This window comes from Rhinolophus ferrumequinum, chromosome 4, assembly GCF_004115265.2.
Source record: "Rhinolophus ferrumequinum isolate MPI-CBG mRhiFer1 chromosome 4, mRhiFer1_v1.p, whole genome shotgun sequence".
Classification (NCBI taxonomy): domain Eukaryota; kingdom Metazoa; phylum Chordata; class Mammalia; order Chiroptera; family Rhinolophidae; genus Rhinolophus; species Rhinolophus ferrumequinum.
The window spans coordinates 63,134,228-63,160,104 of NC_046287.1; the positions used below are offsets into that span (position 1 = coordinate 63,134,228).

General features: G+C 38.2%; 1 protein-coding gene across 5 annotated transcripts in view; it reads right to left on the reverse strand.

The window, feature by feature from the left end:
• Window positions 1-25,877, reverse strand: part of UNC5D (unc-5 netrin receptor D) — a 512,115-nt gene that overhangs the window by 16,385 nt on the left and 469,853 nt on the right. For all 5 annotated transcript variants that reach the window (XM_033105078.1, XM_033105080.1, XM_033105081.1 and 2 more), the window contains 4 exons: window positions 24,204-24,431; window positions 16,378-16,527; window positions 9,090-9,254; window positions 2,142-2,320 (listed from right to left, as the gene is read on the reverse strand). In XM_033105078.1, the coding sequence (XP_032960969.1) occupies window positions 2,142-2,320; window positions 9,090-9,254; window positions 16,378-16,527; window positions 24,204-24,431 (722 nt within the window). The remainder of the gene's footprint in view (window positions 1-2,141; window positions 2,321-9,089; window positions 9,255-16,377; window positions 16,528-24,203; window positions 24,432-25,877) is intronic.

Genomic DNA, 25,877 nt, shown 5'->3' on the forward strand with positions numbered 1-25,877 from the left:
TTTGCTGACCCCTAGTTTAAATCATTCTTACTCCATAATTAGACCACTTTTAAAGACGTAAGCTACAGAATAAAGAGGAGAGTGGGAAATGCCATTCACTACAACTGAATATGTTAACTACATTAGATCTAAAGATAGAAATAGATTACATGTATTCGTGCTATTCTAATGTGCTATTAATTGTGAACTTTTCAAAGGGAGTAACTAACATTTATTGCAACTTGACACTTTCTGGGCACCATGTTAGAAACTTTCCATAAAGTAGGTCATTATATCAAGGAAATTTAGGTTTTCCTGGAGAAGGGATCTTAGGGAAAAACAAAAGCAAGCAAACAGACACACCAAGTTTTATGACCTGGACACTGGAGCAGGCAGTGTGCTCCTGTGTAGCCATTACTGCTCATTAGAGCTCAGAGACAAAAGGATGTTAACCTTAGTCTCCCAGTTTGAAATGCATCTTCCCTACTTTGTAAGGTCAGAAACTGATGACTTTGGAGGCACTCATTGTAGTTCTCTTACATATACTGTAAATGGAAGATAAAATAAAACAAGGCAGGAAGATGTGTACGTTCGTTCAGCGAATTATTGAGAACATCCATGGGTGCATAAAGAGCTTGTGGCAATTATTTTCTTATAAATGGTGAAGTAAAACATCATAAAATGCTATAGCCAGAATGGACTAGAAAGTTACCGTACTTCGAATTCTATGAATTACATTTGCAGAAAAGAAATAGGGATGATAAGTGATTCTTTAGGCAGACTAGTATTGGTTGTAGAACCAGGAGTGCCCTGCAGATCTTTTGAGTCCCTGCCCAGTGTTCTTTTTAAACTAGATTCTGTTCTCTGGGTTACTTTTACATTCTTGTCCTGATACTGATCAGAAAGTGAACTTCTCATAGTCATGCTGTTTATATGTTATAAACAAGACATTCTTTTTCATAGTTGCTGGGAAATATTCAAATTATTTTTATCCTGTACACTCATTCATTTTTGTATTCTTTCATTTTTAGTATATATCTTTTCAAGAGTATGTCTATTCTGTATGGGCCTGCCTGTCTCTGTAAATTCCATTTTTCCTTGCAGCAATGTCTCCTCTCTCACTTTTCCACTCTGAGCCTGACTGCTTTCTAGTTGGACCGTTCGTTCTTGGATTCTGGATCCCCTTTTGAAATAGGGAACAGCACTATATTTTTTTCTTGGCAGACCTCTACCCTCCATTTCAGAGAAGAAAGAGTCAGGTAGGATAGCTGTGAAAATAAAGAACAGAAATGACAGAGCAAGTCAAACAATAAGAAAATAAGGCTTTGCCTCAAAAGAAAAAACAAAAGTCCCAAGAAAAGGAAAATAAGATGGTCTGGCAAAACTGTTCTCTTTTCTATTCATTCTGAGGCATGCCAGTGAGTTAGGGAGAGAGGAGATACTATTGGTCAGTGCCTTCTCCCTGTACTCGTTATCCATCAAGTGGAGCTAAAACCTGCCTGCCTAGCACTGCTGCTCTTGTTCTTCTCATCTAATGGAATAAAGTCCATTATGAATCTCTCTATTCCACTCTCAACTCAACCAAAATGTTAGCACAGTAATGAGCAGTACCAGCTTAAGCAGCAGACTCATCCACGGCACCTATGCAAACTTTTGCTTGTTCAATGCCCTCTGCCTTCAGACTCGAGAATCATCCTCAAACTCCTTTTTGTATATTGAGACACCCACTTCTGGAGACTGAGCATGTCCCCATTAAGAGTGCAGTCATGCTTACGGTTACTGGATGGTAAGGAGGAGGTATGAGAAACTTCTTTATTTCTGTATCTGTGGCTCAAGACTGTGTTGGGATCCCTCGCAAGCATCAAGATGATATAGTTTAACCCCCCCCCCCCATTTGGTGGCCCAGCTAGCAATCGTGGAGATAGGACCAGGACCAAGGTAGGACTTTTCCATAATGTCCCCAAAGGCAAAGTGTGTTGGCAGGAAATGCCACTCACAGTGTCATATTCTTGCCCTTGTCCCAGTTACTTAGCTGAACCTCACTTAAAATATGGCCAAAGGAAGCAGGTATTAGAGCCTGGAAATAACAAGGATACACCAAACTCACTTCATTTTTCACAGCTCATTGAGGAAAATTCTCTTTCAGAAGTTGCCCCAATTACCTGTTGATGCTGTTTTTCTGTGCTAACATCTGCCAGTCCTTGCCTTTGGCATTGGGGGTATCAAATGTAGCACAGATCCGCTGTCTGATGGAGTAGGGGATTTTGAAGGCTTTAGGGCCAGTCTGTGCAGGAAAAGTACTGTCCTCTTGTGCAAAGAAAGTGATGGTTTCTCTTTCACTCTAAAACAAAATAAGGAAAGCAGGATCAGATCCAAGTGGAAGCAGTACTGATCAACTCTTTTATTTCTTAAGAAAATCTATGCAAAAACACACATGCACAAAATGCTTGCCTGTTGTGATGGACTCTATAAAATATATTGACAAGTTCCCCTCTCTTCTAAAATAGTAAATGACTTCTCAGTAGCCTAGTAAATCGTGTACTGGAGATTTATAACAGTCTCTTCCACTCAGAGGAGTCATAATCATCAGCTTCCTACAACTAAAGAGATACCAGGTGACAGCAGATTTACTTTTTCTTTCCTTCGGATATAGACGTAGGATCAGTAGGAAGAAGCTACCAAATGGCAGATTTCAGTTCAATGTAAGGAATGACCCTCTGATAGAGCTGATCAAAGATGAATGGGCTGATCGAAGAAGCTGCCTGGGAAGCCACTTGTCAGAAAAGCTACAAAGGGGAACTGACTGTATGTTGATCATCTTCAAGTTTATGTTTCTCCCCATCCTAAAGTTGTCTGTGATTCTATTGTAAATATTTTGGTCTTGTTTCAGAATTAAATTGCTTTTATGAAATATGAGCCAGCCATGAGTCAGTGATGAGAGCTAGACCAGTCTGTGCGGTGGTGGAGGCTGGAAGGCGTCTGCCTGCTGTCTGCCCACCATGCTTCTGATTTAGTGTTGTCCAGTGAGGATCTGTTATTTCAGTACTTCATAGCAATTAGGTCATCATATCCATCATGAAATCACACAGAAATGGGTCAGATTGGAGGGGTGGCTGGGAAGTTTATGTGGACTAACCAAATTGCAAGGCCTGAAAAGTATTCGATTTACTCGCTCCTATGATTATGCTCTGATACAAGACAAAAGGGGTTCTACAGATGTAATTAAGGTTCCTAAACAATCGACTATGAATTGATCAAGGGAAGATTTTCCTGGGTGGGTCTGACCTAATCGGGTGGCCCTTAAAAGAGAGAAGAGGCAGCTCTTATCTGAAGGCATCTCTCCTGCTGTCCTGGAAGAAAATAGGCAGCCATGTTGTAAACTGCCTATGGGAGGGAAGATGGGAAATAAGCTAGGCCTAGGACGTGAGGGTGCCCCTTACGAGCTGAGAGTGACAGCTGTCTAAGAGCCAGCAAGGAAATGGGGACTTTATTCCTATAGCTGTAAGAAACAGAATTTTGTCAACAACCTAAATAAGCTTAGAAAAAGACTCTGAGCTCCTTCCTGCTGAGAACCCATCCCCAGCCACCACCTTGATCTCAGCCTGGAGAGACTACCAAACCTAGACTTTTGATCTATAAACAATGTGAGACCATAAATGGGAGTTGTTTTAAGCTGTTAAATTTATGATAAATTTGTTATACAGAAAAAGAGAGCTAATATAAAGGGAAATTAAAACATAATTTGTGATTGGGTTAGGTGACTACCTAGGACTGTTTAAACCCCAGGAAACTGTCCTTTGTGTTAGGCACTCATCGGCTTGTGTGGTCCTTCAAGTCATCACACGCTTTTTCTGAACTGTCCTGTGACACTGCCCTGATTTTTCAAATCATTACATATCTTTCTACTGAGGGCACCACAGCCATGGTGGCCCTTTTTGTTTGGTGCTCAGGCTCACACAGTTATCAACCTTCAGAGTTGATGAGTATTATGACCTCGAAAACTTATTTGAGGAAACTGGTTCATGCAGAGATCTTATTAATGACTGATAATGCGTTTTGTATTTCTATAACCATTTAGCACAGTTACATTTTGAGGGCTGTCATTTGGAAACAATGCCTTAACCCAGCATTTCTAAAAGGGTATCTCAGAAGATGATCCAAGAAAGAACATCCCCATGGTCAAATATATTTGAGAAATGCTGCACATTTTATCTTCCTTTTGGAAAATCAAAGCACATATTATCACATTAAACAGATTCTACTTACTGGTTTTAGTTCCATTCCCTGGAATACTATTCAACAATGCTCATCAAAATTCTTCAAGTATTTGAGGGTAGCATGGAGCAATAGAAAAGGCATCGTTTTCAGAGTCAGAGTATGAGTTTATACTTCTAGCTTAGTGACCTTGGATGCTACATGACTTCTCTCAGCCTCAATTTCCTAACCAGTCTTTTGGAATTTTCTATAGAGTCCACAGAAATTATAAAAATTGATAGTCACTCAGGTGGTTTGCGACATAGCTAAAATTAAAATTCTGATATCCTGATACCTGCACTAGGACTCATTTCACTACATCACCCTGCTTTAATACAAATACTAAAAAATCCACTGAGCAATGTGGGTAAGAAAAATGCTCTCTTAGTGATATTAGCATTGTGCTTCAGGAATTAAGAGTAAGGAGGGCTTCATGGAGGAGGCAATTGAGTTGGCCTTGAAGGATGGGTAGCTATTGATTGAATAGAAATTGAGTAGATAAGTGGTTATTTCAGACTGAGTGGAGAATTTTTTTCTGATATAGAGGGTGATTATAAAATAAACCAACTCAGGTCTCTTACTGAATACAATAGGCTACAAGATATATCACTTCTTTTTTCTTTATCATGGTTTGTAAAATTTCTTCTAGCCTTTAACAATGCAAATCGAGTAGGAATGGTTTCCTTAAGTATTCCCTGACTTAAGGAAGGGTAATGTCCTTAAAAAGGATGGTAGAAACCAGAGATAACTGAAAAAAAGAAATTCTATGCAATTTCATGGTAGTTATTATAAAAATGGCACCAAAGCATGTTAACACATGAAAAGGTGGCTTGCCAATAAAACTGAAAACACTGACAGTATCCTTGCCGAAAAACTGCAGTAGACAGAGAACTTTGTTTTGGAAGCCCTCATGGCATCTATGAATTCACTACATCCACCAAACTCTGTCTTTGCTGTTGGCAGAAGAAAGACCACCTTGACACATAAAGTCTTCAGAAAAAATTGGACAAAATGGTACAATTTGAAGGTGATAAAATATTATATGAGACTAATTCTAAAGATAAGTATTTTTTCTATTTACTACACTTTAATAAATGGGTCCCCATTTCCCTCGTAAAGTTTCCAAATTTAAATATTTTCCATGCATAAGGATGACACTTTATGTAACATTTATGATGCATTCTAAAAGACATCTGGGCCAAGTAATAAGAATCCTTAGGTATACTACATTCTCTGATTGTTTAAATATTCAGAGGAACAGTAGATTTTCATGCTCTGTACATCTGAGATAAGCAGCTGCTACATGGTTAGCTTGGGAGTTGTAAATCAATGAGAAATTCCAGATATTCTATTTTGTAGCAGACAAATCATCTCTAACTTTCACCACTTCTGGAAGAAAGATAAGAGAAATTGCTTGAAGGTAAAATGGTTACATGCAAGATTCCCATTTAAGTTGTTTCTACCAAAAAATAGATTCTTCAATAATATTAATAAGGAATGATGAAATAAATCACTTGGGGATTCTTCCCTTCTCTTCAATATTAGCAACACTATTTTGCTTCCATCTACAATTTTCAGATAGGTGATACTGATGATTTATAGAGTATCAATTGCTGATAATCATGAGGTAATTGACTTGGCTTAAATTTAAGGAGAACCAACCTGCTCCTAAAGATTAACACAATAATTAACCACTCTAAAGAACAGAAAAGATATATTATCTTGTTCACTGAAATAATTCTTAAGTGCAAAAGTGATATGAATGATTGTATTTATTTGGTAGATAAGGAGCATGGAGGAATATGATGGATGTGAGATTAAACATAAAGAACCAAATGCTTTTGACAAGAATAATCACTGCATTGATTTAGATATTTAAAATCAATGTTATTTTATATACATAATTACATATATATATAAAGTCTCTTTTATGTCTCATGGTTCCATTGTTAAATTTGTGAAATAGTGACACTAAGACAAATTATTAAAGTAAGGTAGGAAGTGCCCAAATATGCAAAAAATTTTTTGCGGGGAGGGGCATTAAAATATATTCCAAAGACATCTGTTGAAAGCTTCAAAAGTTTCTTGAAGCATACACCACAAAAACTAGATCATTTTTAGGGAGAAGAGGATGGTTTTTATCCAGCACTTCTATCACCAGATGTATGTTCTCGCCAGAAGTGAGATAATCCTAAGGTTGGAAGGACCTAGAGTGATTATTCAATCAAGACATCTCTTGGCAGGCAGATCTATATGTAGGAAGTTTATTCTATTTTTGAAGATCTACAGAATGATTCTAGACCATTACACACATAGTTACATCTCAGCCTTCCACAGTCTTAAGGAAAGAACTTCCTGATTTTCATATATTTTCATACTCAAAGAGAGTTATTGGTGCTGTGATGTTTGTCACTAGTGTTTAAGCCCCAAAAGAGAAGGCTTCTATTACAGACAAAACCCACAGTTAGGACTGATAAATTAGACCTCATTGACTACGATCCTGAAGTAGCGTAGTACGGAAATCCAGACTTTGATCTTGAAGTCAGGTATCTCAGTTGGGAACTTTGATTATCTCTACAATTTTGGACAAGAAGTTGGACCTCTTTGAGATGGTTATGTCATGTAAATTCTTATACTACAATACTAATCCACAGAGTTGTGATGGTTATATGTGAAAGCACTTGACACGGTACCTGAAATATGGCTTTCCAAAGTTATTAATTTTCTTCTGACATAGAAAAATTATAGCAAATTAGATTTACCTAAGAAGTAAATCTTATTCCAAAGAGATGGAGATGTACTGGGTCAAATTCCAGCAGGAACATTTGAAGCAATTAATAAAATGATCCTTACAGGATCAAAAGGGTTCATAAAGCTTCTAAAATGCAGCAGCCTACAAATTGGATGACTGTAGTCCAACATTGAATATCTAAGTATTATTCTCATACTTGCCTCCTTTTATCAAGACATACTGTGATGTTATCTTCTTCGAGGCATTTCAAAGTGATTGCAAACTTTGTAAAGCATTAGAAAAGGAATTGGAAAGTAAAGGATAAGATTATGTTTATTAGCTCATTTTCCTTTCAAGCACTTCAAGAATTTATTTAAGCAAGAGCAAAGGCACCAGGATGTATCAGCCCTGTCACATTCCTTTTACATAAATATCCTGTAATAGCGGAAGTTGAGCCTCAATATCTGAGTGCCTTCAAAAAATAAAAACCTTTAAACCTGGAGTTCTTTTGTTGACCTGTTAAGAGACATTTAGGGCAGTCTGCATCAGAAACATCTTAAGATCTGCCTTTTCCTGCTTGCTTCTGAATGCCAAAAGGAAAATCTTGGATTTTCCTTTCGTTTTTATTTCAAAACTTTCCTACAATTTTTAACTTTACTTTGAAATGTATTGTGTTAAATATGCCATGACTATTTAAGAAGGAGACTCTAAAAATATCTTATCCTAGGTTTCTGGATATACCTTCCCCATCAAAACTACTTTAGCACATAATGCTAATTAGTGATAATGAATGCAAATACTGTATCAACATGTCAGTTAAGACAGCTATCAATTTTTGAGGCACAGTCCTTTGGAAAGCCATCCGCTCTTCAGAGAAAACTACTTGGGAAATTAGAAATACTCATGTTGCATAAACAATGAATTGAAATAGGGATGGAGGGAAGTGATAATGCCACAAGGCTATAAGTTTTCAAAGAAAAAAAAACGCTGATACTGAGTTGTATGTATACAAAATGAGTTAAACCTTCTGCCAAGCCAAAAATGAATAAATATGTATTATTTATATATTTATACATAAATATATGTGAGTGTCTGTATATGTGTGTATATGTATGTATACAGACACACACACACACACAGACTCACTCATTCTATAGGTGAATAATAAAATATTTGTGCTTTTCTAAGCTAACCAGGGGTTACTTTAGAGTTGCTAAACAGAAGCATCACCTGCTTCCCCTGATTCTACTTCTCAGCTACTCTTGCCCCTCAAATAACCATTCATAAGGGAATGCCATTGTCTATAAGCTCAAATTCATGAAGTCAGTCAGAATCATGGCAAGGATCAGGTATGAGTTTGCAAATTTCTCAAATGAATTCTCCTTTGACTCCCATTCCAACTCTGCCCTTCAATAGTGATATGACCTCAGACAAGTTCCTTTCCCTCTTTGCGCTTCCATTTCCTTACTTTGTAGGATGAGATTAATATCTACTCTATTTTTCATTATTATATTGATGAATCTATATTTAATGGAAATGTGCGGACCCTGAGCCTGGAGGGTCTGAGAAATTGTAAGACAAGAAGCCAAGACCCTTAAGCTGAAATAACATATATGGGGCCATTGACTTCTGGAAAACCAGTCAGAACCAGCAGAAAACTGGCCAGTAGTAAGCTTGTGCCTCTTTATGTCATGTGTTTCAATTGTACCGTCAGCAAATAATGAATTTTAGCTAATATTCCAAGTCTACCGTGGACTATTAGAGTGTTTATGGTTTTGTGTGTAAAAAGCCCTCTATCAGTTTCTATCCCAAAGGTCCCTTCACAGAGCCTAAGTTCTGATAGGTTGAGTTTCCCTACAGCCTGAGAAAAAGTTTATTTTCCCTTCTCAGTGAGGAGGATTCAAAGACTTGATGAATGACAGTGAGAGTGAGACGGTGAGAATCAGTTTTCAAAATGTAGAGTTGCCAGAGAATGGAAAGGCCAAATAAAATGATTTGTTCAATCATGAATGAGGATGAAAAGAATGAGTGCATTTTGAAGCTCTTTTGTGCTGTTGTGATTTGGTATATTATTCTTGTTGCCCTTTAGAAACGGGGTCAAGTGACCTGTAGACCAGAGACTCACCTCTAGGATTGATGTCTGCACTTGGAGGATCTGTTCATGGCCTTTGAGCTGCCGGATGCAGATTTTGCAGGACAGCTGGGTGGTGGTGGGCGTGTAACGCTCCAAAGAGAAGGCACAGTGCAGGGGCTGCCGGTTACTGCACCACACGCGGGAGAACGGGACTTCCTGCAGGGAGATGGGGAGAGAAGAAGGCTGTGGTGTACAGAGCCTGGCTGATATAAGCAGAGACCAGGAGACACCTAATAGCAATAATGATGGTGGTGATGATGGCGAATGCACCAGAGATAATTGCCTAAGCGACTTGGTGGAATCGTGGTAGAAATAATGTTCCAGCATATGCCAAGTAGCACAAAAGTAATTAATGTCAATTTCAACTGATAATATTTGTATATCCAAGCTGCACTGTAAGAGCTCAGATTTCAGTTGTTGACACACACAATTATTAATAATGCCATCAAATATGAATCATCATGTTGTTCCTCTAAAAACAAATATTCTAAGAACACTACTAAGGCCCATCCTTCTGCCTACGCCTGGGGGTAGGAGGATATCTTCTCACTTAAATGAAAATTGTGCTAAAGAATTGACTCACAAGAATTTGCCCCCACACCACAAAATCATACTGAACTGTGCAAACAGACCGTAATATTGCTAATGTATCCAGCCTAAAAATTATACCTATGGCAAAATCACACACATATACACACATCCAAGAAAGACACAACACACCGGGCCTCCCCAGAGCAGTCTAGTTTGCCACCTTCTCATTCAGTTCATCCATTCCTCAATTCTGTATGGTGTCTGCCAATGATAAGACAATGTACTAGACCAACAATAATAAAAAGAAATTAGGTCAGTCTCCATTCTCAAGGGCCTTACAGACAATAGAGTGGCAAAAGAAATTTTTGCTAAACGAGGAGGGAAATTATAAAATCTACAAAGATCACTTTTTTCCCCCAATACCAGTTAGTGCTTGCCATTAAATGGGCCATGCTCAGGCACGTGGCTTTACAACAACGTGAAGTGGAGGTCAGTCATTCTGACCTCTGAGGTCAGATGATATTCTGAGGCAGAAAATCAGAAATTGACATTCTTTCATCTACTAAAAAGTCTCTGATTCCTAGTCAAATCAGGCTGGGTCCTTGGCAATGGCCATGCATGTTTAGCAACATTCATCCTCACTGTTTTCTTTTTCTCCTCTGGTTAATTTGCGCTTTTAACTGTTGCCATAAATATACTTTTCTCTGATACTAACATTGAAAGGTGATAAAAAGATATGTCAAGTCTGGAAGTTTGATCCTCTGAAGTGTGACTGGTGATGAAGCCAGCATGAGTTATAAGACCAAGGGCCATGACTACAATTCAGTCTATTCACTTTGCGGAACTATGAATTTCCTAGTTATTCCTGAACTCTATTGTACATAATGTTTGTTTTCTATCTTGGATACTTCTGGGGAGGGGGATGGCAAGGAGGGATGGAATTTAGATTGTTGCACACTTGAGAAGAAGAGAGTCAGCTTTAGAGAGTATGAGAAAACAAACTCGGGCATTAACCCCTGCCACACTTCCCAGCAATGACTATAAGGGCTTTGTGATTTTGTTTTATTTGTTTGTTCTTAATACCGAATCAAGGGGAAGGCAGTAGACCTTTTTCTCAAGAAGTAGAAACAAGGACTCAGAAGGGCTATGTGTGTGACTCTATGTGGTGTTTCATTGACTTTATTCTTGTGTGAGATGTGGGCTGTTAGGATGCAACACTGTCTTTAGGGGAGAATGCTCATTTCTCACCTTCATGGCAGGGGCTGGAAGCCTGAAAACTACCTTGCACACACTTACTTGCCAGCAGAGTTCCCATTTCTGTTCTGCCAATGCTGGACTTGGATGGTAGAGGAGGAGACGAAGCCATCACTGCCCCTCTCACATCAGCGAGCAGGCCCACAGACTTCAGCTGTCAGCACATGTGAGGTTTGCAGGGGCACCTGGCCATTCCCCCGAGAACCATCTGCTACAGTGCTATTTCCGGAAATTCCGGAATTTGCTGGTTTCCTAATATCATCAGTAGCTCTCTCTGAGTCTGAATCTACCAGGGCTTTCTACAGGTTCTGTAAGCACATCACTCCCTTGATGTATTTCTCCTTTGGAATATCTTGAGTGGTTGGTGTTTTCATGACCAATACAATTCTGATGAAACTCCAGTGGAGTTGAAGAAGTCCTTTTAGAAACTGATATAAGCTGGATAACACTAAAAGGTGCTCCTGGTGTGTTCCACAGGGAGGCTATCCTCTTCTAAGGGAAACACTGTGGGAAGCAGTAAGCTAATGGTCACTAAGGAAGCTCTTGGCTGGCGCACAGCTAATTTATACCACCAGTAAGACAGCACAGGTCCATTCTTCCTAGACAGTGAGTTTTACTTGTGATCTCTTTCTCTCCTGGTAGTAGACATGCAGCAGAGGGCACTTCTGATTGGTGCAGCCTCCCAGGAACGGTTAGAGGAAGTCATTTTCCCTAAGTCACTAAAAAATGACTTTGCACCTGCACCAAATTCTACCCCAGATAAAAGAAATAATATGTATTTACAATTTCTGCCATTTCTCCTTGTTGTCCAATCTAACTCATTTCATGCTTCTCTGTCCTAGCCTTCTCAATTTTGTAAAGCATGAGTAACCCTTCATATCTGAGCCTCACACCACTTCTTTCTCTGTCTGTTGAACTCTACAAGGTCCCATGTGCTCTCATATGCCCTATTGCCATCTCTCTGTGGAGAGGACTCCAACAGCTACAACTCTGGTATTTATTTCATTTCTATCCGTCACTGGTATTATATAATCAATCACAACAGATCATTTTATTTGGCTTTTACTTTCTCTGGAAACTCTACCTTTTGAAATCTGATTATCACCATCTCACTCTCATTATCATGCTTCTAAAATTTTCCTGTTTGCGTTAATGATCCTCTTCTCTCATCTTAGTATAGCCAACTGTAGTAACCTAGTCCACCAGTCTTCCTGCTTCAGCCTGTACTACACAGAGTAAATGAGGTGGTTAGCGCTTCACTAAAGAGGGAAACAGAAAGTGATTGATGTTCTTCAGGAAATAGCACCGTGGTCTCTCTTATACTTCTAATAATGAGTAGGGGACACTGATGTGACCAGATCACTTTTCACTACAAGATTTTTTTGTTTGGGGATGACCAGAATGGCCCTGTGATGCTTGCTATGTTAAATTAAGTTCCCTGCCTGGCCCTCAAGGGTTTTCATCATCTATGGCCCTATCCTTACTCTCTCCATTTTCATGTTAATAGTTTTCAAGTGAACTCTCATCTCCAAAGTAAACGTTTACAGAATTAACTATGAACTATCCCCTTCAATGAAAGTAACATAGGGCTCAGTAGTTAATAGCTGGTTTTGCCTAACTAAGCTAGGTAAGGAAGTTTTGCTCTAAAGCTAAAAATTGAGTCATGACAGTGTTTATAATTTCCTGGACTGCAGCGCCAAATAAAACTAAATTCAAGGTCCAGCTCGAATAAACCTATTTATCTGTAGTGCATTGGAATCCTTGGCAAAGCTTACCCCCTTCCCCAGTGACACTGACCTAACCATTTATTGAAAAGTGTCTTCTCTGGTATCACTGCTAAATTTCTTAATTTTTCTCTGAAAACACTGGAAGAAAGGTAAGAGCGTAATGCCCACTGCAGAAATAATCTTTCATTGCAGAAAGATGTAAGAATCAGCACACACACACACACAAATTCCTTTTTTTCTATTCCACTGCACACAATCAAAACATTTTAAAAATCAGATTTTAAGACAGTATCAGAAGAATGTGTTTTTTGTTGACTTGAGTAGCAGCTGCCAATAGTGCTCAACAAAACACTTAAAATAATAGAATTAGAAGCACTGTGATTAGTGTGTTTTTCAGGGCAATCATCACTGCTTTCATTTATTCAAAAAATATAAAAAAAAAAAAAAAACACCAAGATTGTCCCTGAGCTGAGAGGAATCATGTGGAAAGTAATATAAGAGGACAAAGTGTAGCAAAGTTATGGGTATTTAAAGAATTCCGGAAATGTTTTCATTTTGATTCCCATTATAATTAGGTTCCTAGCAGATGGAGAGAATGTAAATCACATCCTAGCAGGAGACAGACACTGGGTTCTCCAAGATACATAGCATGCTGAAAAGACAGCTGCTTTTATCATAGGGAGGTGATACCCTGACTTGGTGATTTGTAAGATTTTAAAAAAATAGATTAATATTTTATTGTATACTGTTTATTACATCTTCTCCATTCCATAGTCAGCAAGGAATACAGAAAACCCTGATTAAGTGGCACTCAGGTCCCAGTAACCTATTGAGAGCAGAGTTATTTACCTCCTAGAGGAGTATTTCTAAGTCTGAGGAGGAGATAATAGCATAACCCTATTGTGGTAGATCTTAAAAAGCCTGAGAAGAAAAGGGGGAATCATTAATTGTGGATTTGGGGAGGGCCAGCATTGTGGGCCTCAGTTTTTCTTTGATTCAGGGTTGATGGATGCTACTGCCACCAGATCTAAGAACTCACATAGCCTTCCCTTCCCTCTCACCCATCATGCCTGGCTTTATATAGTACAGCATTCTATAAAGTGTAATCCTCCAGAACCTAAACCAACAAGACTTAAAACCTAGTTGTTCCTTCTCTACACAGGTTCTCATTACATAGCTCTGGAGCCAACCTTGAGCTCACACCATTCGAAAAACATTTCTTGTGTAGTTGGTTGCTGTCTGACAGGGCACATATCCTATATACTGGAAAACTCACAGACCTGTACCTTCCTGGGAAATTCCACCTTTCCCAGAAGAAAACAGGAGGGTTTCTTAGGAGAGTAGGACTTGGGTATCAGTTGGAATACAGTGATTCCCAGATTCCTGATTTGAAGTTAGAGAAAGGGAGAGAGGAATAACAAGCAAGGATACCAGAAGTCTCCCATGCACTGAGTTGGAAGACGACAGAGAATGACAGGGAGGTTGACCAGTTGAAGGAGAGACCCGAAAAGGATATCAGGAATAGTGATGTGATTCTCTGTCCTGCAACAGTTCTCTGTTAGTTCCTGTCCACTACGTCCTAATGAAAACCATTCTCTGTTCTCCACGCCAAGTTTGTCAGTGCACGTAATGTTCTACATGAAGTTCAAGCAGGCTGAACACAAACCCTCCCCAGAGTGCTTATATTTGATGCCTGGGAGCAAACACAGCCTGGTCATTGAGACAAGTACAATATGTATTCACACAAGCTGGGGGATGTCAGTGATGACAGGGGCAAGAAAACTGGTGGTAGGGGTGGTGAAGAGATAGGAGGAATAAAACAGAAGGCCATTTGTGGGTAACAAACATGAAGTGGAAATGAAAACTCAGTGGCAAGTCTCCTGGTGCAGACAAAATTAAATTGTTTTTCAGCCTTCCAAGACTCTTTCATATTATGCTCAATTACATACAGAAGGCAAATATTTATACATGTTCACAACCTCCATGCAATGCAACCCATCCCAGCGGTAAGCTTGTTGGGTTTCCTGTGAGCCAATGCCCTTTGGCTTATCCCGGCCGTGCTATATCCTCTGAGTTGGGCTGGCACTTAGCCCCCTAAGCCTTTTCTGCCCAAGGCTCTCTTTGAAATCCCTGGTGTTGGAATTATCATTTAAGTGCTGCTGCAAGGTTATGGTTCTTTCATCTGATTTTTTATCTCCAAGCATTAAACTTAATAGTTACTTTGGACTCAGTCACTTGCATTTGATCCAGTGACGTGACAACCTTAAACCTATAAAGATTAATACATGACTATTTACGTGAAAATACACGAAAAATTTACATGACTATTAGTACTTGTTTTAACAATACTCTGATGTTCAATTTGGACTAGAAACTTGGAATACTGCTTTGAGATACAAACACTTAGGTCTAGAACATTCTAAACATGTTCATACAAAACCTCCTTCCGTAAGGAAATATGCTGAATATGCATCTCCCCTCCATAGACCCCCCCAAAATAAAAATTGTTCAGGTCCATGAGAAATGTTCTTGTGCTTTGAATGCACTAAAACTGTATATAGAGGGGGCAATTCCCAAGGTAATGAGAGATCTGAAAATTAAATAGGAAAATATGACCTTGTCCAATTAGAAAATTCTGAATTTTGGAAGTTGAAAGGGTTGGTAGTTCAACTTTTTTCTCTATCATGGTCCAGTCAAGGTTTTTCTCTTTGTGATATTGTTTGTTCCCATTCTGACAAGCTTGTATACCCTGTGCAAGTTGTTTTTTTTTTTTTTTTTTTTTTTTTATAATGAACGTTGCAAGGATAAAAAGGTTAAAAAACCCACAGGGCTCTACAGGTTGTTGATGGGCAGAATAAAGAAATTTGAAAGCCTCCCGTGATTACAGATCAATGTAAGTCCACCAGAAGCTTTTCCAGAGTTAAGGAAACGTCCTGTCACTCGAAGCACAGATGACTCAGGCTTAAGACAATATAACAGACCAGCTGGCTGCTTATGGTGACAAAACTTAGATCACTGGAAATTACTGTAGAATTCCATGGCAGGGTCTTATATTGATAAGAGATCTTTTTATGCTAAGCAACTACTCAAATTCCCTTAAAGTTATCCAAGGAGACTCAAGTCATTTTGCAATCTTTTTGTTTTAAATTCTCTCTATAGAGATATGTGAACAATAATATATAAGTGTCTTTACCTATTTATAAAAGGATTCTAAGAGGCATTATTCTTTCTTTGCCTCTCAGTTTGGAATTTCTTCTTTACAGCTTGCCCAATTTATTTGGCAGCAAGAACGTCATATATTCAAGACAAAAATCGCTTGTTCCCACCTGGCCAGCCAAAGCACTCTACAACACAAAATCATCCTTAAAAAGTTTCTCACTGACATGCGGTTCGTTCACTGATGAACATGATTAAAACAATGTCTTCCAATGAACTTATTTTAATGGAAACAAACCAACCAACCTTGCTCTAAGTTATTTAAATTACTACCTTCAACCTATATCCAGCAACAATTTAAATGGGAGGAGAAATGTCACATTACCTGACACGCAAGCTCCTTTTTCCCCACCTGTTAGAAACTTGTGAATTTATGACAGTATGTTTAATTCCCTGTGTGTAGCCCCAAATGTTACATTTCTGTGACAGTTCTGAGATTCAATCCATACTTTTAAAGGAGGAGGAAAGTCAAGAGTACCCTCACCAGAGTTTGTGACACGCTTGCTGGTGAAAGCAAAACAATTTCTGTTAGAAATCCATTTGGCCAGTACCTGGCATGCAGTGAATGGTTTAATTCTCCAGAGGAATGGAGGAATATCGAGGACAGAGATCTGAAGACTAAAGGTATTCCCTTTGAAATGCAGCAACTTTGGTTCTTCCAGTAGCTGTCCACCTTGATGCCTTTCATCTGAAACCACTTCCTACAGGACAGGGAAAAGAGAACAGGCACAGCAATGAAGGATCCAATCGCCTCCACATTTTCTGTCCATAGATATGTGTGCTCACTACCATGTGTCTCCCAGAAACAGACAAATAGCATAGGGGTCACACTTTTCTTTTACACCCCAGGTCCTTGCAAGGTCAGGACTAAGGCCTCAAAGGAGCTGAGTAATAAGGATTTGGGCAGAAAGAAAGCACTGTTTTTTAGTACTGTGTCCCTTAGGCTTTTAACACACCATGCCTTTCTTAAAACTAGAAGACCTCCTTTGTCCCAAACTAGTTGTAACACTGTTGAATTTCCAAAATTTTATTAATTTCATTCTGATATGACCGTAATCAGGGAAGGTTTTCGTACTGAATCTGACACATTATCATATTTCACAGTAAAGGTAGAAGCAGTCTCCTCCTCTCTGGCTCACTTATTTAGTATCATCCATATTTATTCTTGGGCTCAAAATAAATGTTATATAGTGCACATATCATGCTTATCTGAAGTAATGTTCATAAAAGTTATTATGCCAAAGGCCAAGAAAAAATAAGTCATTAAGTCAGTTTTAGCTCAGAAAAAAAGAAATCAGGTTCCTGAGATAAATACTTTTATATCTTTCACTGAGAAATCTTTATAAATATCTCATACAAGCACATTTCACACACATTCTATTGAGTAAACCATTTAATTGGTTCCAAATTTGTGGTGTTCAGAAACATTGGAGAAATGATAGGACAAGTGAAACAATAAATATCAATTCTGTAAAATCTTAAACTACTGTGTGGGTGAGGCTGTTAGTGTTACTGGAGATAAGAGACTTTCCTAAATGTATTTTTAAAAAATCACCATTAACTTAGTTATGACTTCCTTGAAGAGCTAGGATAAATAGGGTAACTGAAATCCTTTAATTATGTCCCATAATCTACCCAGATGCTAAAAAAGAATGTAACAAGCCAGGCAAATAGGTTTCTATACAATATAAATAAATTTCAATTTTAAATATAAATGTATCAGTGAATAAAAGCAGCTTCAAAGGTTATCTTACATATCTCTTGTCTATGTATAGAATCAGTAATACAAGCATTTCTAAGAAGCAGCTGTTTAGCTTTTATCTTTCATGTACACATAAACTGTTACTAGGTTGCTAGTATTTTTTTCTCAGGACTAAATGATTCAATTTCAATGTCATTTTCTCCACCTCTTTGTCTTGCTAGGGGGAGTGGTGTTTCTTGGGGCCCTTAGGTCAGCTCTGAACTTTCTGTGATGATGGAGATACTCTCTGTGCAGATTAATATGGTACCCACTAGCCAGAGTCACTATTAAGCACTTGAAATGTGGCTGGAGTGACTGAGGAGCAGAATTTTTCATTTTAATTGATTTAAATATAAAGACCCATATATGGTTAGCAATTATTGTACTGAACAGTGCTGTGCCATGCGATTCATAACGCTGTGGACCTACGAATTGGACAGAACAATATGGTAGCCAGTGTCTAGTGGGGGCCCCAAACAGTGGAAAGAAAGTGGCAGGGTGGTGAGGAAAGGAAATTCATTCCAAATGCTGACTTTAGGTGTTTTATAGATGCTGGACACTGGGTCCTCTTTTGAGATTGATTGTGGCCTGGAGCTATGCTTGAGCTGGACTTTGAATATACAGAAATGAAACCAATCTCTGCCATCAAGGAGCTCACAGTCTAGTGAGAGTGTCAGAACAATAGGCATATGATTATCACATAGTATCTAAGTAGTACAATATCATGGTGCCAAAAAACCATGTATATACATTTCAATAGATGTTAACATTGTGGTCAACGTTGCTCAAGCAGTAGTTCCCCGTCATCAGAAGTGTCTGGACACTGTTGGTAACCACTTTGAGCACCTCTTGTAATTGCAGAAGTCAAACGTGACTCGTATTCATCTTTTGTTATCAGTATATATTAATACAGCTTTTTTTCCTTTCTTAATATGCGTAAATATTTTTTTGGCACTCTCTATATATGTGTGCCTGGGAAGTTAAGGCAAAACAGAGAGTGCCTAACCCAGATGGGAGGAGAGGCCAGGAAGGGAGTTGGAAAATTAATAGAGGAAGTAATTGAGCTGAACCTTGAAGTAAAATAGGGTCTAGTTACAGGAAAAGGAGGGAGAGTACCTTCCAGACACTGAGCAGGGTATACACAAAGGCATGGAGGTCAGACAGAGCTGGGATAGAAGGTTAGGGTAGAAAGTGTGTGCCTGGAGATGATGACAGTGTAGGGCCGGAGACCAAGTCCTGGAGTCTTGCTGGTCATGCTGCAGACTTGTATTTTATTTTAATGTTGCTCAGGAGTTAAGGTGTGTAAGAATCTTCTGGAGGCTACATACACTTCAAAAGAGTACTAGTCTTGCAAACGAAAAATGGAAACAGGATTCCAGTCACATTTCTATGTGGTCTTAGGCAAGTCACTTATTTTCTTTAGGCCTCCGTTCCTTACAGGAATTTATTTATAGCCAAGCAAAATAATGAGCATGATAATATACTAACCTCTTTTTGCAATTCTAGTGCAAGGCTAGAAACAAGTATAAATAAGAATCGTGCTTATTAAAACCATATTAAAGACACAGAATAACAGTGTTGACTCTTCGAAGTATATTTGACTAGGCTCTCTAACGTGTACCTCTTTTCTTTAAATCTAACGTGTCTGAATGTAAAGAGAAGTACACTGTGATCAGGAGATTAAATGATTTATTTGAGGTCATGTATTATTTAGCGGAGAGCTAGGCTATTTTAATATTTAGACACTACATAGAATCATCACACCAGAAGGGAACTTTATCAAGTTTTCAATTACTAAGTGCCTTATTTACATGGACATGTACCCCTCCCCTCAAGAAGGTTATTTGCCTAAAGCTGGGTCACATGATTAGTGACCCAGCTCAGACTAGAACAGGGCATGTGTTCATGATCTAGTATTTTTTTCTAGTAGAGTTCCCTATATTTTCCTATCCTATGCTTGATTTATTTAAGAAAAAAAATCATGTGATGGTCAGACTGCTATTAACTCTGTCCTATAAATTATTTTTCAAGTTTTATGCAAAATATATGTAAAGATACATGTAAGGATGATGTGAGTCAGTCTGTCTTTGTCCTAGGGTTATATATACTAAGGAATCCCTGAAATACAGAGTGGAGAATACTGGGCATTTTTAAAACGGATATCCACTTATAATTACTACAGAGGGAAATGGTACCTTTTAAATTTCTCTGCTATAGGGCTCCAAATTTAAATACAACCATGATTTCTTTTTGTCTTTTTTAGCTTACTTAATGTCCACGCATGAACCAACTATATACAATTAACAGCATATCATAATCTTGCACAAAGTATTAAGCAATCATTGTTATTCTGTAACAAAACAACTATTAAAATGAAGAAGCCCAATAATGAATTAATTATTGTATTTATATATTTGTAAAGGCACAATTGGCTTCAGAATTAGAGAAATAAACTCCTAAGTACAAGCTTTAAAACTCTCCATATAGAATAAATGGTACTCAACACAAAATTCCCAGTTACACCCTTATTGTATTCGTCTCATGGGCTGGGCCTGGACCTCTGGATTTTTAAATGCTCCTCAGATGATTTGTTGCCTGGCTGGGTTTAGGAACCAATGATACAAACAGCTCTGTTGAGCTAGTTTTGAGTCACTCACTGGGATGTATCATTGCAAGAGTGCGGCCTTTTTCCTATCTGCCTCCTATATAACAAGTAGCTTCTGTTAAATCTCTGGTTCTATTGTTAAATTGATATTTGTATTAATTAAACTAGAAAATAGGGTCTGGCCTGTTTCTTTTATCTAAAATGTATCTAAAGTCTCTGGTTGGTAATTTTCTAGTATCTCTATGTCATCGTTTTACATTGGAGGTTGCTAGTCATCAGTTCTAGGAATTGCGGCCAAGAAACTTGTGTTTTGTGCCTCACTGAGCTCTTTATGTTGATTTAATGAGACAGGCAGTTATATTCAGGTGTGCTTCAGGGATACTAAAACAGGTAGGACAAATTTACATATCTATGAGACAAAACTGTTTGAACTTAACCACACACACACACACACACACACACACACACACACAGAAATTATGTCGCTGTGGTGTTTTCCTTTAAATGCTTTCCGTGAACAATATTTCCCAAGGTTGCATTATTGATAAACACAACAACTACATCTGGGGGAAATCCTTTGAAATTAGATTCTAAATCCACATTAATGCCAAGTAAGTAATGAGTACCGAGAGGTACTGAATAGGAGTGCTGGGAGCGACAGAGAAAAAAACTAGTTTTTCTTCTTTCTAAGATAGGGCAAGTGCTTAATTCCTTGGCTTTCTCTCTGTCAAGGTGTGTTTGAGCTGTGTATGTGCGTGAGAGAGAGAAAGAGGGAGAAAGGGAGAAATGAAACACAGTAACAAAAACCTAGCTCTTAAAATGTTATTGCTTGAAAATACATCACCATTCCTCAACCTTTGCTTGAATTCATCAAAGGAGGCGATGTCAAACACTTAAACACAAAATGGCAGCTCTAATTATTACACAAACACAAGAGCAGGAAGGGCAAGAATTCATTCGGTCCTTCTCACTCTCTTCTCACCTTCAGGCAGATGGCATTTTTATTTTTAAAGAACATACCTGAGCTGATGAGATGTTTTTAGATGTATTTATCAGAACAGATCTTCAAAAATCTGAAACTAATTTAATTATATTTTGCCAAAGTGTTTGAGGTATTTGTTTTTGTCATTCAAACATACTGCTACTGTGATTTAGATAAAATACTCATAAAGCAAATGAGAAGCAAGCATCCTAGCCCTGCAGGAGGTATAGGGAAGAAGGGCATGGCTGAAAATGGAGAATGTTTCTAATTAATTACTAAAATCATCTAAAGAAATATTTCTTGGTGGGACCATTATATCACCAGGTCCTCACCTAGTTCTAACAGGACAGGAGAGTTGGGTCTGAAAGCTGTCCTTTTTCCAATGTTTTCCAGTAAAGAGGGGGCATTTAAGGATTTTTATGGGACATAATTTCCCAGTGAGATATGAATTAAATGAAAGATGCAACCATGCCCAATAACCAGGCTTTTTTCTTGGTTAAAAGCATAGCTTTGTTGGGCGCATATTTGTTATCATTTTGTTGAGATATGAAAAAGGCACCACAATAAATAAGGTGACTGTACAACCATGCTTGTATCTATTTCCAAATCACAGCAAACATTTTCATTATAGTAATAACTGGGGCAAATTCCAGGATAGGCAACTTCTGCAGAAAGGCTTCATGAAAAACCACAGATTAATTTTGATGAACAAGTCAGGATTCTATTGGAGTTACAGAAAATGAGTCATCACCATAACACAATATTTTCAGCTCACACCACACAAGTTGGGGGAGTTCATATTAATGTGTGAAGTCTTTTAGAGTTTCAAAAAGTGAACTGATGTTAAGGCTTTCTTAAAGTGAACAGTTTTAATGGGTTAGTAATTGTATATTCCCTCTAATTAAACACCACATAGGAAGCCATGAAAAATGAGCCCTGGATGACTTGGGATATTAAGGTGGTTTAAATGAACACATTCACCTTAGCAAGGTAAAAATCCAGAAAGCAATAGCCTTTCAGAAACAAAACCCAGAGACCAAGACCAGGGCATAAACAGTTACGTTCAGAAAAGCTACTAGTTATGTTTTAATCTTTCTGTGGGTCTGAAAAGTTACTCGACCAAGGCCGATGCTCTCTCTGAACCACAAGGGGGAAGCATGGCCCTTGCTGCTCATGACAGCTGTCACATACATACCATCAATAACAAGTACAACCAAACCCAACTGTACAGTCAGCTTTATTTGACATAATAGGAGAGGGAAAGACTCACTGGAGGTAAATAGATAATGACAAATGGGGTCAAAGGATTTTCGCTGGAAAACATTTCTCCAAAGTAAAATTAAAGAGTTTTAAGAAATATCTCTAACTGATGAAATTAAGGTATTTGGTTTCAATTTAGAGGGAGAATTCCATGGATAATCTAGCATGGATTAAGAAGAGTATGTTACCCCCAGGAATGGATAAGTGGTTTGAAAAGCTGTGTGGAGGGCCTCACTTGCATGACTTCCACTGTAATTCATATTCATCTGTGAACAGTTGAGCTGTTGCGGAATCTGGTAGCAATCAACAGGAATGGAAACAGATTATCTGAATGTCTTAGAATAAACTCTTTAGGCAAATGTTTAACTCACTGGTATATACATCAGCAGTGAGACCATTATTCAAAGAAAATTCCAAATTGGTTCTAAGGGCTTACTTCCAAGGCAGTTGTGCTGAACAGATCGTCAGTCAGTCATGCTAGGCAGCAGTGGACTACCAACATGAGCCAGAAAACTGGAAATCATCCATGGCCCTCCATGTTTACTGCAGTTTACTCAGCCTTCAAAATCTGGCTGAGTTACTAAACATCTAACTTGAGTCACGATGCCTTTTATAAATGTTAAGTGGTAGTAACACGGAATTCATTCTTTATTTTTGATTACTGGATGTCTTTGATGAATTTTATCTTGGAGAAAATCTCTTATGAGGGGTGGTGAAAATAGATGAAGAATATAAAATGCCAATCATAGTATGAGGTGTAACTACTTACACTGACGTTCTTTACAAAATGGCACCCCTGTGGGGGGGGGGGCGGAAACAAACCGATAGGCAGCCGAATATGAAGTGTGCCCTTCAAAATGGCTACCTGAGAGACAGGGAAAGTTTGGAAAGATAGGTTGGCACTGTGTCACCTTTACTGGCTTTTGTTCAGGATTCAGGTCATTGTATCTCTTCTCTTGGTAAACATGAGTTTTCCAGCTCAGTGTCTTAAAAGCTAGTTATGGAGGAAATGCTCTGCATAATGGACTTAATGATCCAGGACTGGAATAGCAGGGATCTTGTATGAGGTGTGTCAGGAGAGCTATGCTACTTATATATGGGCAAAGCTTACACAGGCACTTCTGCATTATCCTTGTGCTATTAATAAACCAGCACTCTTCATGAGTAGCTAATTTAAAATAAATCTTACATGATTAATAAAAGTACTAAAAATGAAAAGGAACCTTGAACCATCTCCGCCCTAGTAGCTCTAATAATTCATAGACTATGTGTCCAGGATATAATATGACTACCTGCTGATAGATATGATTTATAAGTGTTGTTCCCTAACTACAACCTTCAGTTGATTCAAGCAATTTTCTCACTGCCCCCTGCACATCAAATAACTCTTATGTCTGGGTCTCATGCCAATCTCCTGTCTTGGAATGGTATCCCTTTCTTGTTTGCTCCTAAATCTCATCCATCCATGAAGGCTCACAGAGCTCTCAAAGACTCTTCTTCCCTACTGCCATTCTTCTCTATTGTGTCTCTGTTTTCTGAACTCTGACTACACTTTTAGTCAGTTTTATAATTGATCACACAGTTGTCTATATACATTAATTTAACACTTCTCTCTTCTTGACTGCCATGTTCCTTAGCACCTTGTTGGACATGTAGTAGCACAGCTCTTGCTTCAAGATAGTGGCATGTTCATTTTCCAGACCCTCAGCAATGGAATTCTCTATGATACTAACCATTAGGAAACCCTATGCTTTCATGACACCAATAGAATTACAGATGAAAGGCTGACCTGAAATGCACAAGGGGTATTGTCCACACAGTAGACTCTCAAGTTGTAATCCAGAGAGTTACAGGACATGCAGCCAAAAACTGCCACCTTGAGTTGCTTCACGGCACAGTCTGTGATTGGTTCTCCAGTGAGGGCATACGTCCCAAAGCTGTCTAGGAGCACATGACATGCAAAGGGGTCCAAAAGGCAGTAACAGGATGTGGATTCATCCTCCACTGACATCACTTCCTGTTGGGGAAAGGTGTGTTAAATTCAATTTGGAAATAAGATGTGATGTAATAGTTACTTTCTGAGGCCATAAACAAATATTTTTTTCAGGACACTTTTACTGCTCTAATTTTCTTTATGTCAAATGCTCATCTATCAGAGTAATTGCTTACATCAGAAACTCAAGAAATGGTTATATTCAGAGTTGTTGGAATTCTACTTAATAGATTATAACAAACATCCCCTTCAAAGTTCTTCTATTTTTGGTTAATTTGTTCAATGCTGAATTTAAAAAAAAAGTCTTAAATATTAACATCAATAAGCAAACATTTATGTTTTTAAAAAGGTCTATTTCTGAAAACCTCTTTTAGTATCTGTCATTTTTTTTCCAAATATTTTATCCTCTTTCATTCCATCAAAATCATTCATGAGGAATCATAAAATAAATGGTTTGGATAAGATGTACTAAGAATATTTCACCCTTTCTGATAAGAACTTAGGTATGTGTGTCTGGTTTGGTAGAGCATAAATATAACACCATCTGGATGTAAAAGATTGTGAGGAAGTGCTGAGAAGAAAAACTGAAATGGTGAAAATCTAGGTAAAGCAAAACATAATGAAAAAGAGACCCAAACCTGGCCCTGTTAGGAGACCCATGGAACTTCCTGCCCCAGGAAATTTGCCTGTGGTTTTACAAGGACTGAATAAATAACAGAATGCATTTTCAACAAGGAATATAAACTAGTTTTAAGACATGGCTAGGCAGGGTAAATGCAATTCACTGCAGCAACTGGGATTTTTCTTCTAGAGAAACATGATTTTCTTTTCACTCCTTTTGCTGGAAACACCTCCTGGGAGGTAAGATCCCAGGGCTAGCTGGAACAGGTCATTGTGTTCCAATAAGATAATTCACCTGCTTTCATGCAAACTGACTTCAGACGGACATAAAAGGAATCCCTATCAGAAGATAAATCAGAGGTTTCACTTAAAACAGTAATTCTGCTGCAGTCTTTCTTTGCTGTGACCATCTCCCTTGCTGTTACCCTCCTCTCGTGTATCCTCATTTTCTTTTCCTATCTCTTTTGTTCTCTCCTTATACTGTAACTCTTTTAAATATGCCCATCGACACAGGGAAACAGACACTCGGAATAATTTTCAATGCATTCATTAATTCACCAAAGTCTATTTAGCACCTACTGTGTTCCTGAATATGTAAACATAGATTTGTTATAATCCCTATGATGACAAAAACATATTCTGACCAAATTGTATGTACCGAAGACAGGGTACATGTCTTTGTGGGTAATTACAACTGTATTCTAAGACTAAACAAAGCTCTAGGATCCTCTCATCTCTCTTTCTCCATTATACTAAAAAATCACTAGCCAATACCTTCAGAGTATTATAAAACACATGTCACGAACACTGAAAACCAAAAATAGACTCACAAATTTCATAGCTGACTGT